This window comes from Metopolophium dirhodum, chromosome 7 (assembly GCF_019925205.1).
Source record: "Metopolophium dirhodum isolate CAU chromosome 7, ASM1992520v1, whole genome shotgun sequence".
Lineage (NCBI taxonomy): Eukaryota > Metazoa > Arthropoda > Insecta > Hemiptera > Aphididae > Metopolophium > Metopolophium dirhodum.
The window spans coordinates 31,260,190-31,285,486 of NC_083566.1; the positions used below are offsets into that span (position 1 = coordinate 31,260,190).

Sequence of the window (25,297 nt, forward strand, 5' to 3'; positions counted from 1 at the left end):
TAAATATATATATATATATATAATATATATAAATTGTCAGATCAAAATTTACTATAGGAATTAGCATGCGTAACAAAAACTACATTATAATTATCATTTAGCAATAATAGTAATGGGTTTTTTTAAAAATTTTTTTTGTGCGTCTTTAAATTCGAGCATAAATTCACACTAATTTTTTATGAGTCAAAATCACGAAATTCTATATAAATTATAGACATTCTACCATGAACCCCCCTGGCTACGACCCTGCTGACGTTATATACTAGGTTATATACTCAACATATTTTATTGTAAATGTAATAATGTAGGTACCTACTGTATATAATAAACTCATAACGCAGTAAATATACACGTTTGGAATTGTAAATTATTAATGATGGTGGGTGGGTGCCAGCGGCGTATTTACGGAGGGGGGTTTGGGGGATAAACCCCCCCTATGGTAATTTTTTTGCTATTATTAAAGAAAATAAGTATATATACATAGACACTAAATTGTGTTTAGTATTTACTATCTTAATGTATTTTTCAGTTTTGTAAATTAAGTTTAAAAAAAATCAGTTAAAAGGTAATTAATAGCTTGTTATTACGCCACTGAAACGCCGCTATGTCATAGCTAGTGCAGTGAGTTTATGCGATTTCTATTCGATTCATATTCTATCGTGCTGTAGCTGTTTTATGCTGTTGTAGCTATTGCTGTATACGGGCCACACTCTATGCACCAGCAGGACACGGAAGTATTACTGTACAGTAGTTGTACATTTTTAATATAAAAACAAGATATTTTTAGACTAAAATACCAAAATTGATATACCTTTTATATTATTATGGAATGGTCTAGTATGGTCCACGGAACACTGGATTCTTTTCAGTACGGTTCCAGTCCCTGGTTTTAATATTTACATTTGCGATATAATTTTTGATGTAGAATGTCTTATGTTATACTATAAACTTACTGTATTTTATTACTTCTAACTTCCAAGTTATAATAATATAAATTTAATTAAGGTTAAATTTGAAATAATTGATACAATACGTTGTTACTCATTGCCTTTGTTAACATTAAAATAATAAAATTGAAAAAAATAACATTGTTATAACCTTTAAACTGTTCAAATTTTATACAAAATAGTAGTCACAAAACTTATGTAAGACATATAGTGTATTATAAAATAAAATAATAAAAAAACAATAACAAATTAAAATTTAATTATCCAATTAAAAATTATATCAGTCAATAAACGCCATTTGCTTAAAATTTCATTTTTTTTTTTCCTTGTTGATTTACCTGAATAAAACAAAAATCAAAATGCATTTATTAAATTCAATATAAAAGTAAAATAAAAATACCATATAAATAAATATACCATATTTTCTGATAGGAAAGTGAATCTAGTTGGTACCCTGGGGTGGAGGGGGAGGAGTCAAAGAAATATTTCCCAGTAGTTTTCAAAAGCACTGAGAAAAACAAAAACAAATTAAGGAAAACTGGAATTTTTAGGCAAAACCGGTTTTCAACAAAATCTATTTTGTTTTTGGTGTAACTCTAAAACAAATGACCATTGACACAATATAGTTTTCACTGCTTATATTAGCATTTTCTTTACACCATCAATTTTTTCAAATGTTCAAAATATTTTGACTTGTTTTGAGATGTTTATAGACATTTTCAGATTCTAATTTTTTTAGTTTTTTTTTCTATAAATGTCAATAAAATTGTATTTGTTGCCTGTTGGGTCAAAAAGTGTGAAAATTCAATACAAGGCTTCTAATATATTGTTACAATAACAGTTGAAAATGATTAAAAATACACAGGCTTTTTTTTTGTTGTTATATGCATTTAAACTCTAAAGTTCAATTTTTGACAACAGTTACCTATCAAATTGAAAATTTAATAATGATTTTGTAGTCATACGTTTATAAAATGTTCAATTTTTATAGCTAAAGATTGAAAATTTAATACAAAGTACAACATAAGTAGGTTATTCTATAACCATAAATTTAAAAAATATAAAAACACAGTTTTTTTTTTTTATAGTTATTTCATGTTCAAATTTGAAAGAAAGTACATACTAAGTAACTTATAGTAGTTATATGAGTAAATTGAAAATAAAAGGAAAAAAGTTTTAGAGGTATTGAAAAATCTTTTTTTTTTTCAAACTGATGACAAAGAATAAAAATTGTAATGTTATAACTTCATTGGTGGCAAAGCAAAGAAACTATTATAAGAGTTTTAGAATTCAATATTCAAATATGAAAGAATGAATCAACTTACTATGTTGTAAAAATCCAGTAATACCTAACCTAGCCCTAGCAAATATTTTAGCCCCCCCCCCCCTCTCCGAAAAAAATCCTGGCTACGGCACTGACACAAGTTAATAATTTATTGCATTTGCATTGATTTTATTCATAAAATTGTTCAAAAATATACACAATTTTATATCATAATATGCACAAGAACTGATATTACTTTAATAATATTTAAATTTACCATCCATTAATCGCACAATATGTAATTATTAATTAATATGCTTAAACTTGAAAATAATTACTGCACGCCTTTACATTGGTAAATTATTTAAATTCAGTCACATTTAAAACAATCAAACAATTTCTAATTTAATGACAACAATTAATTTATTGAACAATTTCTATCAATTTTCATTTATTAATTTTTTTTCTGCAACGAAATAATTACTACTCGAGAAATAATCTAGTATGATTTTTTTATGAACAGTAATACAATATAATGGAATATAGCCTGAATATTCTCTAATTTCAAAAATAAATTCTTTTCAAATTCAGTAGACTGTTATGGAAAAGTCATCTACAATGATTTGCCACTATTCAGCTGCGTTAAGTCAATAAATATATGTAAAATCTAAAAATCCGCTCTCTATGTGAAACTCTAACTTAAACTGAATGAACATGACGTGGTAGTATTTATTTTACTTTTACCTTGCATTCTAAACATTCTACTGTGTCTGGTTCTTGAGAACAAGAGAATTCTGAAATATGTCCACATTTCATTATTATTGGAATAGGATATGTACATAAACCACAATTTACACCACATGGTTTCTTGCATAAATGCCTAAATAAACAATTTGAGTTGGGTTTATTACATACTTCAATGCAATTAAATTGTTCATAGCATTTTTTTTCAAGTGTGTGTCCACAACTTAATAATTTTTTAACCTAAAACATAAACAATTATTAAAAATTAATACAGTTTATAACATTTTTGTTAAATGGATATGAATAAAAAAAATAAACCTTAATATCACATTTCATATTTTCTATATCACTGCATTTTCCTTGAACAATATGCCCACAATTGGTAATTTCATTAATCAACTCTTGACATGAACACTCTTCATGGCACATTTGACGGCATTGATGATCTCTAGGACACTTTCTAAACAAAACATAAAAGATTGCTGTTTAAAACTATTGATTAGGTAGATTAAAAATTCTTACCTATTACAGACATTAGAACACTTAACCATTAAATGGCCACTATCTTCAATATGACATAATTCCTTACATAAATGCCCACAAGAAAGTTTAACATTACACTTTAATTGACATCCGGTAAATTTTTGAAAATCTAAGCCACTTGATGCACTTCCTATGACTTTGTTATGAATTTGACACTTCAACAATAATTTTGGACCTATATTATAAACAAAAAGTAATTACCTATTTATTATCATAGAGTATATCTGGGATGGCCAACGATAAAAGTCGTGAGCTGGACAACATAATAAAAAATATGTAAGAGCCAAGAACAGAAAAAAAAGGGTTCTCAATTACCTTAAATAAGATAAGATACCAAATGTAAAAATAAAAAAGTAATAAAATTAATAGTATGTGAAATAAAATAATAACGTACAATAATACCTATGTCAGTTTAAATTTTGTATGGGAATTATTTGTCTTCATATTATAATACCTATTATTAGAATAGTAAAAATGTTTTGATAAGACAAGAGCTGCAATTTGGTCACGCATGTATATAAAACAGCGGTTCTCAATCATAAGGTCGCGGGCCAATTTTGAGCAGCAAATAATTTTGAATGGGTCGCTAAAAGATTGATAATAGTTTCTTTAGTTATAGTAATTTAAAAAGTTAAGGGGAGTGGCGTGTGGGTAGCACCCTATTGAACATTATTTTCAAAAAGGTTGCATGAAAAATTAGGTAAATATCTTGGGTTGCCAACACACAAAGGCTGGTATAAAATATCCTTGTGGTAAAAAAAACCACATATTCAATACGTTCAATTTGACTTAGATTTAGTTGGATAATTTGTTTATTTATTTGACATTTAAATATCTATCAAGGCATTAAGGTATTACATAGTTTAATGACAATATACAGAAACAGATAAATTCTTACCTAATGCATTCAAACTGCATAAGTATTTTTTAATACTATTCCACAATTTGCTGGCTCTAGCAAGTAATTTCAAATCACCAGCCATATAAAATCCCAATCTAGCTCTTGATAACGCAACACAAACTCTATTATTGGTCTTCAAAAATCCAATACTATGGTTATTATTACTACGTACTAATGACAATAAAACAATTTCATTTTCTTCACCTTGATAGGCATCCACTGAAGAAACTCTAATGTTTGCCAAATGTTCAAAAGGTGGTGAATTAATCAACTAAAATAAAATGGTATTATTACAAATGGATAATAACGCATAATATGTATACTTAATTATACATTAGAAATGTATATGACTTGAGCATTATACATTGCCATAATAGTTATATCTTCTGGATAATATCCTTGCTTTAATAGATAATCTGCCAATGCAACCAAATAGTTAGCCTCAACGCTATTAACGAAACTGGATAACTCATAACTCTAATAAAATCAAACGCATTAAATAATTATTTTAAAATTTAAGTTTGAGAATTCTACTTTTTCTTCATGAACATTGTGAGTCATGCAAAATATATTCATGCCAACTCCTTTAACATGTGGCCGTTCCATAACAGATGCATGGTTTCTCAAATGTGGATAAATAGTTGGTGCAACTAAGCCTGCAATTTCTGGTCGCATGCGGTGTTGTTCAGCTAATACATATGATGGAATTTCATTATTTACCATACGTTCAAACAATGAAATGTCAAGTCGATATTTTTTGCCTATGATATGATTAGCGGTTTGAGGACGCAGTTGTTTATGATCACCTAATAAAATACAAATAAATAATAATTTTTGAAAGTTCAATGATGAATATTTTAGAAATTTTAATATTTATAAGATAAATAGTTTAAGTTTACACTACTTTAATTTCCTTTTCATTTTTTTAAAATGGTCAATTATCTTCTTATAATATACAAAAAAACATAAATAATGTAAATAATTTAGTTCATACAATTGTTATTATATTATAGTCTTTATAGATTAAAGAATCAATAAAAATGTTCTAAATGTACAAAATATATTCTATTTTTATAGCACAAATTGAATGCCTTACCAATGAGAATAACATGTTCACAATATTCAGACAATGAGGCCACAATATGAGGTTCTAGAACCTCAGCTGCTTCTTCAATTATAACTAATGAATACATAATATAATTGTAAAAGAAACATTTTTATGTAATTAATATAATTAAACATAAATTATATTTACCAATTGGACATTTAAGATTTTTTAGCAAATATCTATTTTTAGCAGCGGCAGTTGTTGTCATACCAATCACATATTTATTTTGAACTGGTTTCAAATATCCAATTGATTTAAACTTGTTCATATCTCGTCTACATTGACGAGTAGTATCTTTCATATTTTCAATACTATTATATTCTTTTGTTAAATACAAACGAACCCAATTATAATACAATAACCATCGATCTCTCTTTTCTAATAAATCACGGTTATTTTGGATTTTATAATTCTCAGATCTAGACTTATACAATTTTAAATGTTTGACTATGTAATCCTCTACAGTCTTCATTATTTTTAATGCATGTTCTAAATCTTGCTTTTTGGGAACTTCATCATCTTTTTGACTCATACCATTTAATTGACACTGAATTCGGGTACAATACAGTTTTATACTTTTTAGAGTTATAAAATATACTTTTTTATTAGCTTCATTTTTATTTGATTTTGATAACTGAGAAACAAGTAATTTATCTTTTTTTATAAAGTCTATAGGATTTATACCATCAACAGCAGAAATATCATGTAATAACCATGCAAGTAAATCATATGAATCTTGAAACCATGTATTAAAACCACTTTCGTCAAGCACTTGTATAAGTAAAGACAAATCAACCACACCTTCATTGCGATCAACTTCTTTAATATTAAATAGATGCTCATTTTCCTTTTGTATTGAAGTTTTTACATTTCGTTTGGCATCCACATAAATGTTAGCACATTCATCCTTGCGAGCTACACTCATATTTGGAATATAGTTCACTAAAATATCACTTTTAGTACCACGTCCAAATCTTGAAATATTTCTTGTTATTTTCCATATACCCTCAAGAAATTGATCTAAGGCATGATTAGTCATACAGACAACCATAATAGGATGCTTGATTTTGTTTGTATCATACATGTTTTCAATAATAATCTTCACAATTTCTAATCCAATATAAGTCTTTCCAGTACCGGGCGGTCCCTGTATCATAACAAATTCTTTAGTTAAAGCCCCTTTAAATGCTTCATATTGATTGATATCCATATTTAATATTTCAGCTGACGGCCATTGGTCATTTTGAAGAATATCAAATGTAATCCCATTAATAGTATAAATAGAATTGTTTGCTAAATAACTAGGATAGGATATTTCTTTTAGACCATGAATAATATAATTCTTCATTGGGAAATTTGTTTCACACAAGTCTTGGAATACTCCCAGAACATATCTGTAAGGTTCGTAAAAAACCTGCGGTTCTAATAAGTCAATTGATATCCATTTATTTACTTCTTCAAAATCAACAACATCAACACCAACTATGCCTTTATTTAATCTAAATGTATCAGTTATTATTCCTAGGCTGAATGTAGTAAATTTATCTTTTGAAAGTAACAACAAAGCACCATTTTTAAATCGTTTACTATTTTCATAGTTAAAAGCCTTAGCATGACAAGGTGTATCAAATCTAAAAAACATTGTAACAGATGAATTTCTTTTCATTTCAATTTTCACATTGGCATAGTACCACATAGTATCTATATCTAATCCTCGTTTGTAAGTTTTTAAAGTATCTCTAATTACTGAAACAAAATCTTCTCGCATGAGGCGAAAAAAGTTGTTTAGGTATTCATCACAATTTTTATATGGGCGATTAACATGATTTGCACACAATTTAGGCGGTCCATCAGTTATATCTTCTAGTGTGGGGTAAAGTGGAATACATCTATAGTCGTCCATGTCCACACGACTTACAGATGTTAACATTGATGATTTTGACAAATCATTTTCTAACCATTTATACTCAAGTGTATAGTCTTGCTTTTTTTTTTTCGTCATAATGAATGGATATAACCTGAAAGAAATAAATGTAATTTTATATTTTATATTCAAAATAAAAATAAAAAGAATAATATTATATAAATATATTTTAAGTCTGATATCTTTTTCTATTTAATAATATGATACCTTGACCCCCTCTAACAGACTCAATTAGGACATTATTGGAATTTAATAACAGCCATTAATGACTAATCTTAATTAAATTTGATTAACTGAATTACCGATTAATAAAATATTACTATGTTAGTATCTATTAATTTTATGAGATACTTTGTAATTTTACAAAAAATTTTAACTTTAGGTCTCATTGATGACATAAATATAATAATTTCTTGCATAAAAACTAATAAAAAAAACTTAACTATACCGACCTAAAATCAAATAACTAATTGATAACTTTATAAAGTTCCACTTTTGATTTACAATACATATGTATTTATATAATATAACCAATATAATTATAGAGTAATAAATATTAGTATATTAAAACAAATTATTACCACTTCAATATAATTTGTTATTTGCTAATGTTAATGTTAATGTTATGTATTTATCAGTCCATGACACATTATATTATTTGTTGACAATTAATTATATAACTTTAATAGAAAAGAGTAAAAATTAGAATACAAATTAAAATTAATATTTACTCTTTATCATTATTATCATATGGTATTTGAACAAGCATTACAACTCAAGAATCAAGGTTACAACAAATAAACTTAATAAAATAAAGTTCAGAGCAAATTATCATTCTGAAGAATCCACTTAACTCTGCCATATTAAATATTACAGTAAACTGGTCAATTATCAAATTTATGAGTATTAAAATTCATTTTTAGATTCTGAATGGAGAAATTTTACAATGATTTGTTTGTTTTATGTATGTTAACACAATTAGTGTATAATAGAAAACATTTTTCAATTTTTAACTTTTGGGGTGATTTCTGATAGAAAATTCTAGTTGGTACTTAAGACAAAGGTCAAAATTGGAAATTCCCAGTATTAAAAAATAAGCAAAACAGGCATTTTAACCAGTTTTTGACAAAATTAAAACAAATACAGAAGATACTTGACATTTTTCCCAAATGTTTATAATAGGTATATTCTATGCATGGCATAATTTTCAAAATATTTTGATTCTTTTTGACACATTTATAGACATATAAAATATTTTTTCAATAATTGTTGATAAAAAATGTAATACAAAGGTTCCTTATAAGTTTTAGAGCTATTTAAAAAAATAAAAAATACCTACATAACTTTTTTATAAAACAATTTGTCAAAATTTGCAAATAATTTTGTAGTTAAAGATCTAGGTATAAAATGTTTAATTTTTATAGTTAGGGCTTGAAAAATTAATACTATGTTCCTCATAAGTAGTTTATACTAGAACCAAAAAATCTAAAAAATATATAAACTTAATTTTTTTTTTTAGAAATTTTCTTGTAAAATGTTGACAAAGCTAAGTATTTAAATGAAGAATAATGATTTTTATTTTGTTATAATTATTAAATCTTATCGTGTACTGACATAAATAAAAAAAAAAAACCCATAAATCATTGTAAAACAATACATTCATCACTCCGCTTAGAATCTAAAATACCCTAAGATATTAACTAAATAATACCATACAATACACACACAATGATAATATTGTTACTTTTAAATTTGATAATAGGTAATTACACTCAAATATTTAACATGACAGACATTGGCGCAACTAGGGGGTGCAAAGGGTCTTTAGAACCCCCAAGTTCTAATTTAACACCCCTTGTTTTTTTACGTCTAACTATCATTATTATATTGAAATACCATACATTTTATGTTTTTAAAATATAAAGTATTATAGCACCCCACGTTTTAGAGGTCTAGTTGCACCTATGATGACAGAGTTAAGTGAATTATTCAGAATGTACAATTTGGTATAATATGCGTTTGTAGGACGGAGACAATGCATGTGAGTGTACTATTGTATCGTCGTCTTAAAGAAATTCACATATCCCACAAATGTTTTTCTTAGAGAGAAATAACTTTTATTAAAGCAAACTGCCCGACGACCGGGTTGCTTACATTCAGACACATGAACAATAACTGTTACATTTAAAACATAGATAACATAATATACAATCCATACAATTAAAGTAAATAACATAATACACAACATGAAGTAATCTTAAAATACAATGATAAAATACTATTTTTTTTAATATGGCAGTTTAATAATAAAAAAAAGTACTAATTTGTATAATTGTATAAAATAATAGGAATATAAATGTTTGTGTTTAATGTTAAGTGTTCCTCGCATGAGAGTTCAACACATTTCTTTTAGTTCTTTTAATTTATTCTAGTAAATGTTTTTAGAAAAAGTTTGAGCAGTGGCAAAATTTGTTACAAAACATTGATAATAAACATATTGAAAAATATACCAATTTGATACTCACTAAATCAATTTAGTTACCTTAACTTATTTAGTATTATTAATCTCTATAATGTTTACAACATAAAAAAAAAATAATAATATTGTACCTAATAATTTTTTGAGCAACCAAATACTTATAACTTATAACTAATATAAGCATACCTATTAGATGATAAACATTTAACATCCAGATAGAAAACAGCTAATTATTATAAATAATGAATTTATTTAATTAATAAATTTTCAAATAAGCAAAATGATAAATGAAACTATTGTTATACAGGTAATTATTTAAATTATTTTAGATTGCAAAATAAAACCAAAAAATATAAATGTAAATACCTACAATTACAATATACAGTTAAAGTTACCTATATTGTAATACCACTAATTAAGCATGATATTAAAATTCATAATATGGTTAGGAAAACAAACACTTTGTTTACAAATACCTATATGAGTGATTAATAAAATATAATATTGTGGCCACCAGAGTAAAATTAAAATTTTCAAGTTTCGATTAGAATTGAAAATTCATTAACATAATAATTTAAATGGTTTTTAAATAATAGATAATTTACCTTAGTTATTAATAAGTATTATTCCTTCCGCTACAAGATACACAAAATATTCTGTTGTGTTACGGACATAATAATTGCATAGGTAGGTACCAAAAATCAACAATATCATGCAAGACTATTCTCGCGTCTCGCCACTATCGCCAGCTAACGCGTAAAAGTATTAATGTAGGTTTTTGTATTGGTGACTGGTGTGAGTAAAATACAATACACAGAATGCCAGTAATCATTAACGATTAACCAGTAACCACCTTGGATTATATAAAATATATTATTATAATAAGTAACAAATAACCCTCAGATAATAGCTATTTTAGTTTATTTATATATTATTATTCTAAATATTATGTATAACGGCAATAATTATTTATAAGGAGTGTGATTGCGTGGAGTGTGTGTGGAGTGAAGAGATAATAATAATTAATAAATAACGTTAACATGTCTGAACATGATAAAGAACAATCACGTATAAATGTATAATCATAGTACAATATGGTACAATCTATTATACTATTATAAAACTATTATAAAAACAAAACAATTTTAAAATGGTTGTCAGATGTTTGATAACTGATAAATAACTGACAAATGACCATAAACCATGATAAATGTTATACACAAATAGGTATCTATGCAAATGACAATTATTAACAATATAGTACAAATGTACAATACGTCAATACCACATAATATGTTTAACTATACATAATAATATAATATATAAATATATTTAATTATAATATATCTGTGAACCATGAACTAAGAAGATCTTCTTAGTTCATGCTGTGAACAATATCTTATAGTTTATGCCTCCATAGAAAATAATTTATTCTTTGGTGATAGAAGTTACGCTTACGCAGTTGCAGGGTTCAGCGTTCAGCAGTAATGAACTAAGATAGTTATTACTTAGTTCATACACGATGTAGAGAAGATAATATCTTCTCTACACCGTGAGTTCATATATGGCAAAATATCAGTATCTCTGCAAAGTGGCGACTGCCGGCTGGTGGTATATTATATTATATACCTAATATTAATATATTAATATATTATATCCACCTTGCGGCTTGCGCAGTACCAAATAATGTATTGACGGCAAATAGGTAGTTTAACAATTTAACTTATAAAGTTATAACCAAAAAGTACCGGATGGATTTAGTATTGTAAGTATTGATTACTTGGACCATTTTTACAAATTATAAATGTTGATAGATTAAATCACCATAGCATCCATAGACCATAATCTACCGAATCAATTCAAGAACCTATTCCTTAGAAATAATTTTTAATTAGTTTCAAAAACTACTTGTTCAAATTTTTGATTCTGATACGTCAACATTTTCAGAACAATTATCCGCTGAATAATTAACTGTAGAAAAGTGGGGATCTGTTTGTTGAAAAACAAAAGTTTGTATTTCTATAGGAGTGCAGGAGACTTCTAAAGTAGAACAAAAAATCTCAAGAATTTTAAAATAATATGATTTTTAAGTAGGTATATTTAAAAATGTAAAAATCAGATCAATAACTGCATCATTTAATTTAAAAAAACGGAATGAGCATGCTTAATGAATCATTATGCATACATTTAGGTGTATATCAATAATATAAAATGAACACAATACCATATAGGTAATTTGTATAAGGGTGTAAGATAATTCATTACTAAAATCTTACTCCTGTACTTAGTATCTTGAAAGGTATTACTTATTAGTTATTACTTATTACATAACTACCTATACTCTGTTCAGCAAGAGAACACGCGGAAGACCGACAAAAATCGGACATCGGTTCTCCTGCGCGTTTCCTCACGGTAGGTAATAGCCAATAGGTACCTACTATCAGTACTACCTACCCTGTCTTAGGTGAACAGATTTCGATGGCAGCGTAACGCGGGGGGATGTGCGTGTTCTCTCGCTGAACAGAGTTTTTATACTTATTAATTATTTAATTATTATGACAGTTTTATTTTATTAGTTAATATACTTTCAAAAGTAGGTATATCTGTTTTGTAAGATAATAATTTTATAATCAAGTACTTTTGAATAGGTACGTATTTTAAACTTATAAATAGGTATTTTTGAAATGTATTTTTTACATGAGTACATGACTGAATATAATATTATACTATAGTCCGTTCACTCCGTTCCACGAGAGAATGAATTCGTTTCGTGATGTAACTGACGGCATTTAAAGACCTAGAACACTATTTCCTTCACTTCCGAGTGGCAGCGTTGTATAGCACTTCAACTACAAACTATGTTTAATCAAGGAATTAGTTATATTCACGTAACTTATTTAGTATCAATATACCTATAGAGTATAGGCATAGGTATAGGTAATAAATAATAATACTAAAGTTTAATATTTAAAGCATTAATATTATCATTGATTATAAATACTATAGTAGCTTTAATAGTATTTATAATCAATGGTATTATGTAGGTAATTTATTATAATACCACTATTATAGGTACCACAGTTCGACTATTCCAGCAATATCATAACCCATACGGTCATACTTATTTAATTCGAATGTTAATATTTAAATCTGTACATATTAATTCATACATATCATAGCAAAATGCATAAACCATTTATATTTTATGTATCTACAATACATAAGTCTTTCCTTGAAAATTTACATTATATCATCTCGAAGAATATGTTCTATTTTCGACTTTTATATCCAAATAAAATTGTTTCGTTAGTTGATATAATTTGTGAAATAATTTTTTTTTAAGTCAAGCAAATAGCAATAGAGTCGTATATATAAAAATATAGAAATACTAATCATAACGTTTGGGTATATTCTTTGCAGAATTCGCAAACAAATTAAAACGAGTGATACAATATCAACGGATAATTATTAATATTATATAACTATATATAAGTATAGTAGGTACCTACCTCTAACCTCTACCTATTACGCAAATCGTATATTATAGCAGCCGGTCGAACGAATACATTTAAAATTTTCTCGCTAAATGTCTTCCCTCCAAAACCCTGCAGCCACCAGCTCGGCCGGCACGACATCGCGTGGTAGGTAGATCCCTCACTATACGGCGCGGCGCGATTTAGGACATCGCACTGGCGCACTCGCGTCCAAACCAGACTTGCGCCCTTCCTACTCGCTGCAGCTTATTCGGAAATAGCAGCGTTCAATATATATAACGTCAGTGCCGTCCCTATTTACGAACGCTTGTTTTGTTTTCCTTGAGTTCGTATAAACAAAATACAACAACATTATTATTATATTGGTGTACAATTGATCGATATAACATTATACAATTTACGATCGCGACGAAAACTCGAGTTCTTCATATTATGTAATATATCATATTATACACTGCAGGAGTTGTAGTATAGCCGTATAGGTACTATTATACCCAATCGTACAAAAACGTAAACTTTATACATGGAATCAATAAAGGGTGAGTAACAGTAAACATAATAAGTGTATAATAGATTATCGCCAGTTACTTTACACCTATATAATATTATATACTTATCAATATATTATATTGCAACAACTAATATATGAGTTTGGATATTTATTATATGCACATGTATACATAATAACTCGCACTCTACATCAGTGATGCACAGCAAATTAGTAATTGTTATTATTAAAAGATTCAATAAAAATAACTAGGTATAGTCTATAGATATTATCATTATATTATATGTTTATATAGAAACGTTATATAATCAATATTAGGAGCAATTATTGCGGTGCACGGGATGTGAATACGTGATACTTTAAGAAAATAGAATAAGTGGATGGAAATAAATGTCAAATGTACCTATGTGTAAACAAAAAATGACAAACCTGAAGAGATAATAATTATATCCCAATGTACTTATATAATGCATTGTACCACTATATCGACCCCATCTCTTCCTGTCACTACTTCAATAGCTTCTTTAGTGTATTTACAAAATATTAATACTTACACATGAATGTTAATCTATATGCATACAATATATATTAGGTACGTTTGAATCATATCGTACTACTGTACCGCACGCGCATTGATCTACAATCTGTACCTATAGGACTATTGGAGGTAGCTACCATAAATTATAAATTATAAATGTCTATAATATATTATACAGGCGATGGCAAAGAACACCGGAAGTAATCGCAAAACGACCGTGGGCACGCTTTGAGAGCGGCTGCTGCTGACGATCACGTCCGGCGTATTAGAATGACGGTCCAGGTAGCTCTGCCCGGAAGGAGAATCGACCAGCCAGTGGGAATCGATTTGGTCGTATCGTACTATACGGTAGGGATCCGTGTATATATTATGAATAACTCATTAATAATAATATTGTACCTATAATAGTATAATAACTATGTATTATAATATTTTGTATGGTCATTGGCATATAGGCACAAATCACCTAAGATATTTTAGAGAAAGTAAAGCCGTGAGGGGCTTTGCCCCCTTGCCTCTCACACTCCTCATATTATATTGATATACTCCTCCTTATATCCGATACATTTAATATCAATATTAATAAAATAAAATAAATTAAAGATTTAAACCAATAGGTAGGTATTGTATAAGGCTGTGAATTTGTAGGAAAATTCATTCTCTTTAGATTATTGTATAAATCAGCGGTTCTTAACCTGTGGTCCTCGGCCCCCTGGGGGTCCGCGATACTCATGTCGGGGGTCCGCGGCTGCCTTAACACATAACATACGTCTATAAGTGACATGAATGCATTATTACAATATTGTTGGATTATTTTTATTTATTTTTTCATATATATATAATAATATGTAGATTCTACACCAAATAATTGTATTGTTAATATTTATTAAGTAAAATCAGTTTTTCTTGTTCATACCAAATGTATATGCGTACAGCACTATAGTCTCGAAGTCTTATAATATTTACTGCCACTAAGTGCAGCTGATAGATCGTAGTCAACTATAGTAAGTTGTATACATATTACATTTTTATAAAAAATTACATGTAATAAAATAATTATAAATGTGTATGTTTTGCTATGTCTACTTATGTAATTTGTTATATAAAATAATGATTATAATTTTGGTTATGATAACATGAGATGTTTTGTAAAAAAAAAGGTATTTGAAAAAAAATTTGGTAAGGGGGTCCGCGATCTACAAAAGGTTAAGAACCGCTGGTATAAATCATAACTTTCTTAACATAAAGTTTGAATTAGGTACAAAGTAACTCAATTTAGAATCATTTTTGCATTTAAATTTTTATTTAAATTTTAGGTCTTTCTTAGCATTTCTTGGTAATTTTTTCATTCTTTATAGGTAACTTTTTTCGATGTCGATATTTTTACAAATCCTATTTTATTAAAAACTTTTTACTCATATTTTAGATTTTGAGCAGAGTGGGATATCAATATATACATATATTGATTTTACAATATGTGCTTTTTTTAATTTTTTGTGTCTGTGTATAAGTGATAAGTAGTCGAAATAATGCTATGATTTTAAACTTTAGTATCTTGTTCGATGAGAAAGTGAATCTAGTTGGTGCATTCGGGAGGCTAAAATATAAAATTCTCAATAATTTTCTAAGCCAACAGAAAAAACGGGCATTTTTACGCATAATCGGTTTTTAACAAAATCGATTTTGGTTTTTGATGTAAATGTAATTCTAAAACAAATCACCATAGATACATTTTGTTAATTGGAAGTTTCACTGTAATTATGCTAGTAATATGTAATTATAGTAGACATTTATTAAGGACCTACCCATATGTGAGATCTAATTGATATGTCCGAATGTCCGATAGTCTATCTTGATACTGAAATGTGTTCAAGATTTTTAATTACGTATTAAGATAATCACGAAATTCGCAATTCTAGCATTAAAATTCAAGGTGTTAGGCATCCTTAGAGCCCCTGTGATTTTCGCCAATGGCCATTGGTTAGGTAGAGAATACAAATAATATAGTGCGCTGACATCTAATTAATTTTGAAACTCTAAAGTTGGCATAAACACTGGGCAATTTAAAATAACTGCTTTTTGTTTAGGTGTATACCAAAAAAATAATTTTAAATAAAATTAATCGTATTTCCAGAATTCCAGTCCACGTTATCTTTTATAAGGAAATCGTTGGTCCATCGGTCAAAGCCCACAAAATATGGACCTGACCTAACCTTTCTCGGGAAAGATCAAAGTTGAGACTCAGAGACGGATCCATAGTGATGATTATGGTAGGGGCCAGGGGAACAACATTCATTTGAATGACGCTACACAAATATCTATCTTGTATATTTTTAAATATTTTATAATACATATAAGTATATAACTATACAAGTAACAAATCCTTAATCCACCAATTATTGTTAAATTATCATCCAGAGATTACATATTATGTAATAAATTATATAAAAATTAAAATATTACCATAATTTCAAATTTACATTATTTTATAAAATTTAGGTACCTAATTTATTTATTAAAAATGTCTAGAATATAAAATTTAAACACCATGCTTTTAATATTTATGTAAGTACTTCCGAAAATAGTTCCCAACCATCGCACGCACTTTTCTAGTGAATATATAAATATACATAGTATCGTTTAATTTCCTCACGTATCATCGATATAAGCTACAAAATTCATAATATTATAGATTTCTAATATTATTTTACTTACAATTTTAAAATGTATTTGCTACCTATATGACGTATTCCTACCTAGTTAAATTATTAAACTAGACATTTATTTTTAAAAAAAAGATATGTGTGTGGTGTGAGAAGACTGTGATATCTGGCCATCACGCGCAACAACTAATTTGAATTTAACAGATCCAATCTTATAATATGTTAATACTTAACTTTAATATTAGATATAGTGAATTTACACATTTTAATGCTATAAATATTACCTAACATAATATCTGTGTACGTAGGTTTTTTACGATATTTCTATTTATTTATGCAAGTTATGAGTAGGTATGTAAAATATTAAAAATTTAAAAATATCCATCATATGACAGTAAAATACCTAATATACCTACTATAAAAAAACCAACTTAGAAACAAGGTTAATGTTCTTAACTTCAAGTTTTATTATAGATCAATTTACTATAATATCAAAGCTTACAAGTAGGTAACAACATAAAATTAGTTCTCCTGATAGTCCTATAAACGTAAATGTTCTATATTATATTGCGCTTGTAGGGTAAAAAGATAAAACAAATAAACACTGTCATCCTTTTAACTATAAATTTTTATAAGTCTAGTAACGGTTTTATTTTTTAATCGGATATTCGGATACAGTCAATGTCAAAGTCTAATTTTATAAGAAATATTCTCACACACATAATATGTAAACATCCTTCTTAAATATATAGGTACACCAAAAAAACACACACGTATCATTGTATAAAATCAATACATTTTTATTGTTCCGCTCAGAATCCAAAAAAATATTGTTAAGACTTTATAAATTAGTAAGTTTAAATTGAATTATTAAGTTATTTTTAGATGAAACATCCTAGGTGGTTGTCTAAATCTTGAGTACCTACCTAGTAGTCGAGTGGGGACAAGGCTTTCCCCTGGCCACTACCTACCTATATATTTTATTAATTATAGTTTATATAATATAAATAATATAATAATAATTTAAATTATAATATAATAATACAATTTATAATAACTAATTAAAAATATATAGTTGAATTCAAATATAATTAAAAAAATATTCTTTTTATACAAAACAAATAAGATGGACAATAAGTCAGTCGTCAACTTAAAAATTAAAAAACACAATGGACATATTGAACAGCGATAATAAATTTTTTAATTGATACAAATATTGTTATTTCAAATGCTAAAATTATTTCATTTTACTAAATTGTATACTGTAGAAGTACACATAACGACATTTACACATAGTCATGACGTAATAATTAAAGTAAAAATAATGCCAAATTATGATTTTAGTGAACCTTAATTTATAAGAATAACTATTACTATTTTTTAACCATCTATCCTGCATATCTAAACATATGATTGTTTATTTCAGGTAATGACTGTGGCACTTGTCAGTGGATTCGGCCTTCTGGGTTTTTTAGCTTATTGGATTAGAAAAGCTTGCTCGTAAGTTATAAACCTACTGTTACAGTATATCTGAATTCATTATAAGTTATAAACACTCAACAGCTATAATATATATACTAATGGTTATCTAATGTACCCACTACCTATATTCGAAGTATGAACTACAAATGATTAATTAAGAAGATTAAATAGTTGTTAGGTACCTGCTAATATAAAAGTTATAATACTAGTATAAATATTTAGAGCAGGGCACTAGGTTTTAACAAAGGTTAGAACAATTATTTCAGGTTAACAGAGCATTTTGTACAATTTACCGAGCTTCTATATTACCTAATGTATATATATATATTATATTATAAGTATATATATGTACATATGGGATTTCTAAGTTAATATCCTATAATTATTGTTTTGACACAAAAACAGTTCATAAATTATTAATAATATAAATATCATGTGTCATGAATATTAACGCATGAGGCCCACCCTACAGCCGTGTATACATATATTACATTTATAATAGCCATTGGCGTACAGCGTGTCCATGTGTGGTCCAAAGTCAACGTTAGCATTTGACTTGCATAAAGCTCGAACTCACGCGATATATTCGGGCTATTGTTCGTGTGCACACAGATAATGACCGTGGTTAATTCCCACAACACCATATAATATTATTCGTCTACATTAAAAATTAAAATACGGAATAATACATACCTATAATGTCGACGGCCAGTAAAACAGAGCCAGTTTTAATATTTACGAAAACCGAACGGTCCACGGCACGCACTTATAATATTACAGCAACAGTGCAACGCAAAATGCCTTGGCCAAACAGCAGCAGCAGCAACAACAACACTCGTACGATCATATCCGTGTTGCCACGTTCGCCCCGATCGGAATATTGTGTCGATATCATGCCGTCGTCGTCGGACTCGGGTTCCGGGCGACCCGTTCATAGAGTGAACGGACGCGTCGCGTCCCGAAAGCCCGACCGTAGTGTCGTCAGATCAAGGACCGTGTGTCCGTTTAGGTTCCGGCTCGCGTGGTGGTCCAGGCCCGAACCTCCCAAACATTTCGAGGAGTTGTGTGACAACTGTAAATTCGATCGCGGACACAAGTTAGGGAAACTTCATCCTCTTTTTATTGCATCCCCTCCCCAGACGACGAAATTTTATTGTCGATGATTAGTATCTTAGAATATAACGAGATCCCTCATTTTCGGTTTGTTGTGCATTGTAGAAATGGCAGCCGGTATCAGTACACGGCGTTGGAACCGGATTCAATGGGACAGGAACGGATGGAACTGGAACGTAAAGCTAGACAACACGCTCAAAATGCATGTAAGCATTACTTGAGGTTCTGTCCACGATACGCTCTTCTACAACACCTCAACGACATCGGATCGAGGTGAGAATAACTATTATAATAAAAACGTATACAGCAGCTCAGCACAATATATAACTAACCTAACCTAGCAGGATAGGAACTTATTAAACAGTTTACAAAACATTGATTCTATATAGTATATTAGTATAATATAACAAGAAAATTGTTATACATTTTGAACTTAGGGTGGACAAACATTGGTTTGTAGTACGCGACGGGTCTGTCAAAACAGAACGCCTATTGACACTTGTGCCCAAGAATCCCAAAAGCGTTCTTGAGTGCACACCAGATACCAGACGTACTATACTAGATCTTTTTCTTACATTACAACATCCGTATATATATCCTGTACTGGACGTAGAATTTGTTGAAGGCGCAACCGATCCAGAAACAACATTTATTACATTAGTATTACCTTTTAACAGTAAGGGAAGTCTCAAAGATCTTATCTATAAGGTATTTTTTTAATTATTAAAATAATATCTTGAATATAGAAATTATAATTTAATGATACAAATAATTTAGAGCTGTTGGCATGATGATTGGAGCGATAAGTACGGACAGCGCAGTGAAGGTTTGCCATTATCACAGATACAAAGACTTGGTCGTCAGATTCTAGAAGCACTATTATTTCTTAAGGAAAGAAAGTTTCCACATGATTGTAATTTACATTCTGGCAATGTAATTCTTCAGAATGGCGTGGCCAGGTATTTTTTAAAAAATTAAAACTTAGTAAAATCATAATTAAAAATGTATTAATAATCTTACAAAGGATCACAGGCCTAGAAAATTCTCTACTTGGTTTTACATCAAGAATTCAACCCATTGTTATGAGTGGTAATTTCATATTGGATGATTTCTCAGCAATTGATGTCATTTGTTTCGGTATAAAATTGTTTTACATATAATCTGCATACAAATCTGAAAAAAAAAATTTATTTAGGTCATGTTCTATTTGAAATGGCAGCTGGATATGAATTGCTTACTCCAGAACCCAGTGAAATTAATTTACGAGATATTGCTCACTATCCTCAAGTAAAAAAATTTAACTTTAAAATAAATAATAAACATTATATAAAACATTTTGAAAACCAGCATATCTTTTAATATTTATTTTAGGTATGCAATTTAATTGAAATATCACTATACAATGCTATACATTTTTAATTTTACAGGTTGTTGAAATAATGGACTATGTGTTTAAAAATCCTATGGGTCAAGTACCTACAATTGAACAGTTAGTCATGACTGAATTCTTTAGAAATATTGATCTCAGAGAAATGCGTGCTACATCCTGGCCTGTGAGTATTTACAAATAATAGATCAGATTCTATAGGATAAAAATAAGATACATAAATATTATACATAATGTTCTGTGGCATACATTTGCAGCTATTACAAGCCAAAATGACAGCTTCTTCATCACAGTTATTGGAAACTGTTAGAAACAGAAATAGTAGCAAGAGTGGCTCGTAAATATTTATATTTTAAATTCAATTCAACAAATATATTTGGTTACTAATCATGAATTTACAATGTATTGTAGGACTCCAAATAATCATGATTTAACACAGACGAGCACTAAAGAAAACCTACAAATCAGAAAACTATCAATGTAAATAAACAAATTACCTAAGTTATTAAAATTAAAATGTTTATTTTTATTCATATATTATAATATATGAATAATTTACAGGAGAAGTAAAAGTTGTGACGATGAAAAGTATTCTCATGCAACTGAAAGAAAATCAAATTTTGTTGGTGACAAAGAATGCATGGTAATAAATACAAATTTTAATCACATTAATTTCTTCTTATACTAATTGACAAGAAGTGATTGCACACCGAGCATGGAAACATAGAGGGTACTTTTCGGTGACTCATATGTAGGTAGTGCGGGGTAGTACGGTAAAATATAATATATATAGATGATAAGATCATTGTATTTGGTCGTCAAAACAGCCTACATCACTGCAATATGTTAGCACGCCGCTCGTAATGCTGTTGTTATACACAGATCTTGTCTATTAGTATAAGGTATATGCTTATACCTAAATGTGTTGATAAAAAAAGTGTAAAATTGTTAACAATTTTTTAGGAACATCGTGGCTTATCATTGTATCACCGACAACAGTCACTAGACTTCCAGTTTTTGGGATAATAATAACCCTCTAGTTTGTCTATTAATTTTAGACTGATACTTATTTTCTATTTCAAGCAATATATTTTTACTATTTAAAAATCGTTAATAGGCAATCATAATTAATGCTTACCAGTCATCATCAGAATCAAATTCAGCTTGTGGATCCTTAGACCATGATCCGTCAGAATTAATTATCCAACCAATTCTGTGAACATTGTTAGCAATAAAAAAGACATGTCAATATTATATGTTTACTATTTAAAATGTTTCTTCAGAAATATATCAAAAATACTTTTTTCTTATACTGACTCAATTTCTTTATTGCTGGAAGTCTGTATTGATGGAATGATATCTGAGGTATTTTTGGACACTGGGGTATGTGAATTAGAGACCGGTAGCTGATAAGGATGTTTTCTTGCACGATTTATAACATCTTGTAAAGATGGTTTTTTTTTCATTGAAGATACATAGCGTGAAACAATAGAAGATTCTTTAGAATTATCTGAATCTAAAAATCAAAATAAATTATTGGAAAAAATACCTAAAAATATAATAGGTGAGTAAATTAATTGTATTACCATCTTTTGGTAGTTCTAATTTTGTTTTACGTTCTGTAGAACTATTATACAATTTTGGAGCACCAAATGACTGAATACATTTTTTTTGTTGTTGCTTAATCTTTATTAACTCTAACTCTTCCTTTCTTTCCAAATATTTACTAAGTTCTAAATTAAGAAAAGTGTAATAATTAAACAACAATTATCAGCATAGATTCAAGATAATAATTTTAATTTATTTTCTTGCTTAGTATAACATTTTAAATTTAAAGAGAACAATATTATTACATTACTTGTTTATTTTTATCAGTTATAAGTGTCAAAAAGCCACTTAAATAGTTAATCAAACAACAATAAGTATTTCATTTGAATAAGTTGTACCATTGATTATAAATAGTATATAGGTAATATTTATAATCAATGATTGCATCTAAATCTGTATAACTGGTTGCTATGAATTTGACCTAACTAATACAATGAAATACTGTTTTTTTATCAGAACTAAATATTTATGTCTGATTAAACATATGAAATATTTATGTCTGCTTAAACATATTAAATACCACATCACATCAATGGATTATTGAAAATGTAATCAATGTCAATTTTATTTTTAAACACTACATACCGTTTAAATGTTTTTTTCCTTTTCTGTGAATTGAGAGCACATTAACCGTATCAAAAATTGGTCTTTGAATACAAATCATACAAGTCAACTTCCCATTGGACAACAATTTGGCTTCACCATCTGGTATTTGAATGCCAAGTAATTCTCTGATCCTTTGTGACTATTACGTAACATAAAAATTATAGTTACACTAGGTATTTTAATTATAAGTATTTAAAATTGAGAAGGTACCTCAAGACTTTTGAGTAAATCGCTGCCTGATCCATCACATACACGTTTAAATGACATTATAAATGTAATACTACTAGGTACTTATTATATAATTGAATAAAATAAGATAAATAAATTATAAAAGATTACCTAAAAGAAAAAAATAATAGAAAATTACAAAATAAATTAATGTAAGCAAAATGAAATAAACATACGGTGAGTAAAAATTGTGTTCTTGTTTTTTGACACAATGTTAACAACACTCTCAAGCTCTTGAACAGTTTCTCCAAGATTAAATACAGTCTATAAAAATTAAGATTCAATTACATTTGAGGAACAAATATGTTATAATATGTATTATTAGTAATGCTGACCTTATCAGAACAATCGAATGTTGTTTCAATAATATTTAATTTACCACGTAAATTTTGCACTGCATCTAAAATATTTTTTACACTTAGGCCAACGTCATTTTCTTTGCAGGTCAAGTTTATCTAAAAACATTTACATTTAGTGTAAATATATCATATAATATGCGTACAAAATAAGGTAAATAATATCTATTTTGTAAAATTGTCATGATGACCAAAAAGTTAGTTATGAACAAATAGATGCCATGAATAACAGTGATAAAATTCAATGGTGTAACTGGAAATAGATTTAAGGTGAGAAAGCAAGTTCATTTTCTACAATAGCTTACTTGATTATTTATTTTTAACTCTGCAGCATTCAAAGCTAGCTGTTTGAGTTTGCGAGAAGTATTACAACAATGTCTTAATGAAGAGCCCAATTCAACTTCAAACTTGTTGGTACAAGATAAATCAACTACAAAAAACAATTTATAATTAATTAGGCGTAATCAGTTTAAATAAACAATAGTATTATAATACTAGTTTTAAAATTCTCTTGGATGGCATAATCCGAGAATTATATGAATAATTATATGAATTATATGTTTTTTATACAAAAACAGAAACCAGCCCCCGAAGATTACTCTCAACACATCAGGACATAATTGGCACTTGGATTTTGTTCAATTCAAAACGTAAACACACGAAATTGTACATAAAATATACGCATACGTTTAAATCCTTTATTCGTATTCAATTAGTCTCGAATAACCAACCCTCGACCCCACAAACACAAGTAAATATATTATTTTGTTCATACTCACAATCTTCAGCCATTAGAAAATTTATATTTACAATTCAACAACAGAATGAAACTAAGTGTTAAATACTGACCGAGTACTTAGGTGCTTAACAACAACTACAACACTATCCGTCTGCAGTATACACTAAACAACGTTATCACTTATCAATAGTCAAGTAGTAACAGCCGTGGTCCAACGAGTAACGACTTTTTGTCGTTTGAATGATACGGTTATACAGATTACAGAGACCACGGACGTCGTATACCACGATGTAGGTAAAAATATGTCTTACCCATGACAAATTAAATTAAATTAATATTCTATGGTTTTACCTACATCGTGACGTATACACACACGGTGACCGTGTATACAATATACATCATAGATAATAAACGCCCATGTCAGCTTAAATCATATACATAGATATATATGATAATATTATTATATATGTGTATGGCTAAAATTTAATTTTTGCGCATGTCCTCCAGACAATTATAGACATGGAAAGAATCATGGCTAATGGAAAGAATAGTATAAAAATATAAAATGGATAATGTTGATCACGAATTAAGATAGTATACCACAGATTAATTTCATTTAATCTGTGGATATACTTTAATTCGTGATGTCGATTATTATTATCAAT

At 28.2% G+C, this 25,297-nt stretch overlaps 3 protein-coding genes across 8 annotated transcripts; 1 reads left to right on the forward strand and 2 right to left on the reverse strand.

Moving 5' to 3' along the window:
- Positions 1 to 1,083: 1,083 nt before the first annotated feature.
- On the reverse strand, positions 1,084 to 19,541 carry LOC132948749 (NFX1-type zinc finger-containing protein 1-like). 4 transcript variants are annotated; one of them, XM_061019384.1, is made up of 10 exons: positions 19,289 to 19,541; positions 5,655 to 7,525; positions 5,496 to 5,579; positions 4,934 to 5,205; positions 4,733 to 4,876; positions 4,397 to 4,670; positions 3,478 to 3,673; positions 3,274 to 3,415; positions 2,956 to 3,195; positions 1,084 to 1,285 (listed from the first exon to the last, which is right to left on the reverse strand). In XM_061019384.1, the coding sequence occupies exons 2-10, from the start codon at positions 7,507 to 7,509 to the stop codon at positions 1,250 to 1,252; spliced, it is 3,243 nt and encodes a 1,080-aa protein (XP_060875367.1). In that variant the 5' UTR covers positions 7,510 to 7,525; positions 19,289 to 19,541; the 3' UTR covers positions 1,084 to 1,249. The 4 variants fall into 4 exon arrangements, with proteins under 4 accessions (XP_060875367.1, XP_060875366.1, XP_060875365.1 ...); XM_061019383.1 differs by lacking the exon at positions 19,289 to 19,541 and adding an exon at positions 13,420 to 13,556; XM_061019382.1 differs by lacking the exon at positions 19,289 to 19,541 and adding an exon at positions 10,516 to 10,773.
- LOC132948750 (slowpoke-binding protein) lies at positions 13,686 to 22,405 on the forward strand. 2 transcript variants are annotated; one of them, XM_061019386.1, is made up of 13 exons: positions 13,686 to 13,943; positions 14,629 to 14,798; positions 18,540 to 18,613; positions 19,814 to 19,981; positions 20,146 to 20,416; positions 20,486 to 20,667; positions 20,733 to 20,845; positions 20,904 to 20,995; positions 21,136 to 21,261; positions 21,353 to 21,432; positions 21,507 to 21,575; positions 21,657 to 21,738; positions 22,059 to 22,405. In XM_061019386.1, exons 2-13 carry the CDS (start codon positions 14,721 to 14,723, stop codon positions 22,119 to 22,121), a joined length of 1,398 nt encoding a protein of 465 aa, XP_060875369.1. In that variant the 5' UTR covers positions 13,686 to 13,943; positions 14,629 to 14,720; the 3' UTR covers positions 22,122 to 22,405. The 2 variants fall into 2 exon arrangements, with proteins under 2 accessions (XP_060875369.1, XP_060875370.1); XM_061019387.1 differs by lacking the exon at positions 13,686 to 13,943 and adding an exon at positions 16,585 to 16,720 and having other exon boundaries at positions 14,658 to 14,798.
- Positions 20,694 to 24,831, reverse strand: LOC132948752 (sodium channel modifier 1-like). Of its 2 annotated transcripts, XM_061019389.1 has the most exons (10): positions 24,673 to 24,831; positions 24,199 to 24,323; positions 23,873 to 23,992; positions 23,714 to 23,801; positions 23,520 to 23,648; positions 23,289 to 23,448; positions 22,682 to 22,828; positions 22,413 to 22,611; positions 22,234 to 22,308; positions 20,694 to 20,881 (listed from the first exon to the last, which is right to left on the reverse strand). In XM_061019389.1, coding segments are annotated over exons 5-10 (639 nt in total). In that variant the 5' UTR covers positions 23,577 to 23,648; positions 23,714 to 23,801; positions 23,873 to 23,992; positions 24,199 to 24,323; positions 24,673 to 24,831; the 3' UTR covers positions 20,694 to 20,880. The 2 variants fall into 2 exon arrangements, with proteins under 2 accessions (XP_060875372.1, XP_060875371.1); XM_061019388.1 differs by lacking the exon at positions 20,694 to 20,881 and having other exon boundaries at positions 22,230 to 22,308.
- Between the last annotated feature and the right edge of the window lie 466 nt (positions 24,832 to 25,297).

What these genes read in the sequence shown, in the direction of transcription:
- LOC132948749 (XM_061019384.1), bottom strand. Translation starts at nt 7,509, where the DNA reads ATGACGAAAAAAAAAAAGCAAGACTATACACTTGAGTATAAATGGTTA. An exon ending in ACAATGTTCATGAAGAAAAA is followed by an intron (nt 4,877 to 4,933) that starts GTAGAATTCTCA and finishes TGATTTTATTAG; the next exon opens with AGTTATGAGTTATCCAGTTT. An exon ending in AAGTCATATACATTTCTAAT is followed by an intron (nt 4,671 to 4,732) that starts GTATAATTAAGT and finishes ATTTTATTTTAG; the next exon opens with TTGATTAATTCACCACCTTT.
- LOC132948750 (XM_061019386.1), top strand. Translation starts at nt 14,721, where the DNA reads ATGACGGTCCAGGTAGCTCTGCCCGGAAGGAGAATCGACCAGCCAGTG. An exon ending in TCAAAGATCTTATCTATAAG is followed by an intron (nt 20,417 to 20,485) that starts GTATTTTTTTAA and finishes CAAATAATTTAG; the next exon opens with AGCTGTTGGCATGATGATTG. An exon ending in TTGGTGACAAAGAATGCATG is followed by an intron (nt 21,739 to 22,058) that starts GTAATAAATACA and finishes ACAATTTTTTAG; the next exon opens with GAACATCGTGGCTTATCATT.
- LOC132948752 (XM_061019388.1), bottom strand. Translation starts at nt 23,576, where the DNA reads ATGTCATTTAAACGTGTATGTGATGGATCAGGCAGCGATTTACTCAAA. An exon ending in ATTTACTCAAAAGTCTTGAG is followed by an intron (nt 23,449 to 23,519) that starts GTACCTTCTCAA and finishes GTTACGTAATAG; the next exon opens with TCACAAAGGATCAGAGAATT. An exon ending in TCCAGCAATAAAGAAATTGA is followed by an intron (nt 22,309 to 22,412) that starts GTCAGTATAAGA and finishes CAATGTTCACAG; the next exon opens with AATTGGTTGGATAATTAATT.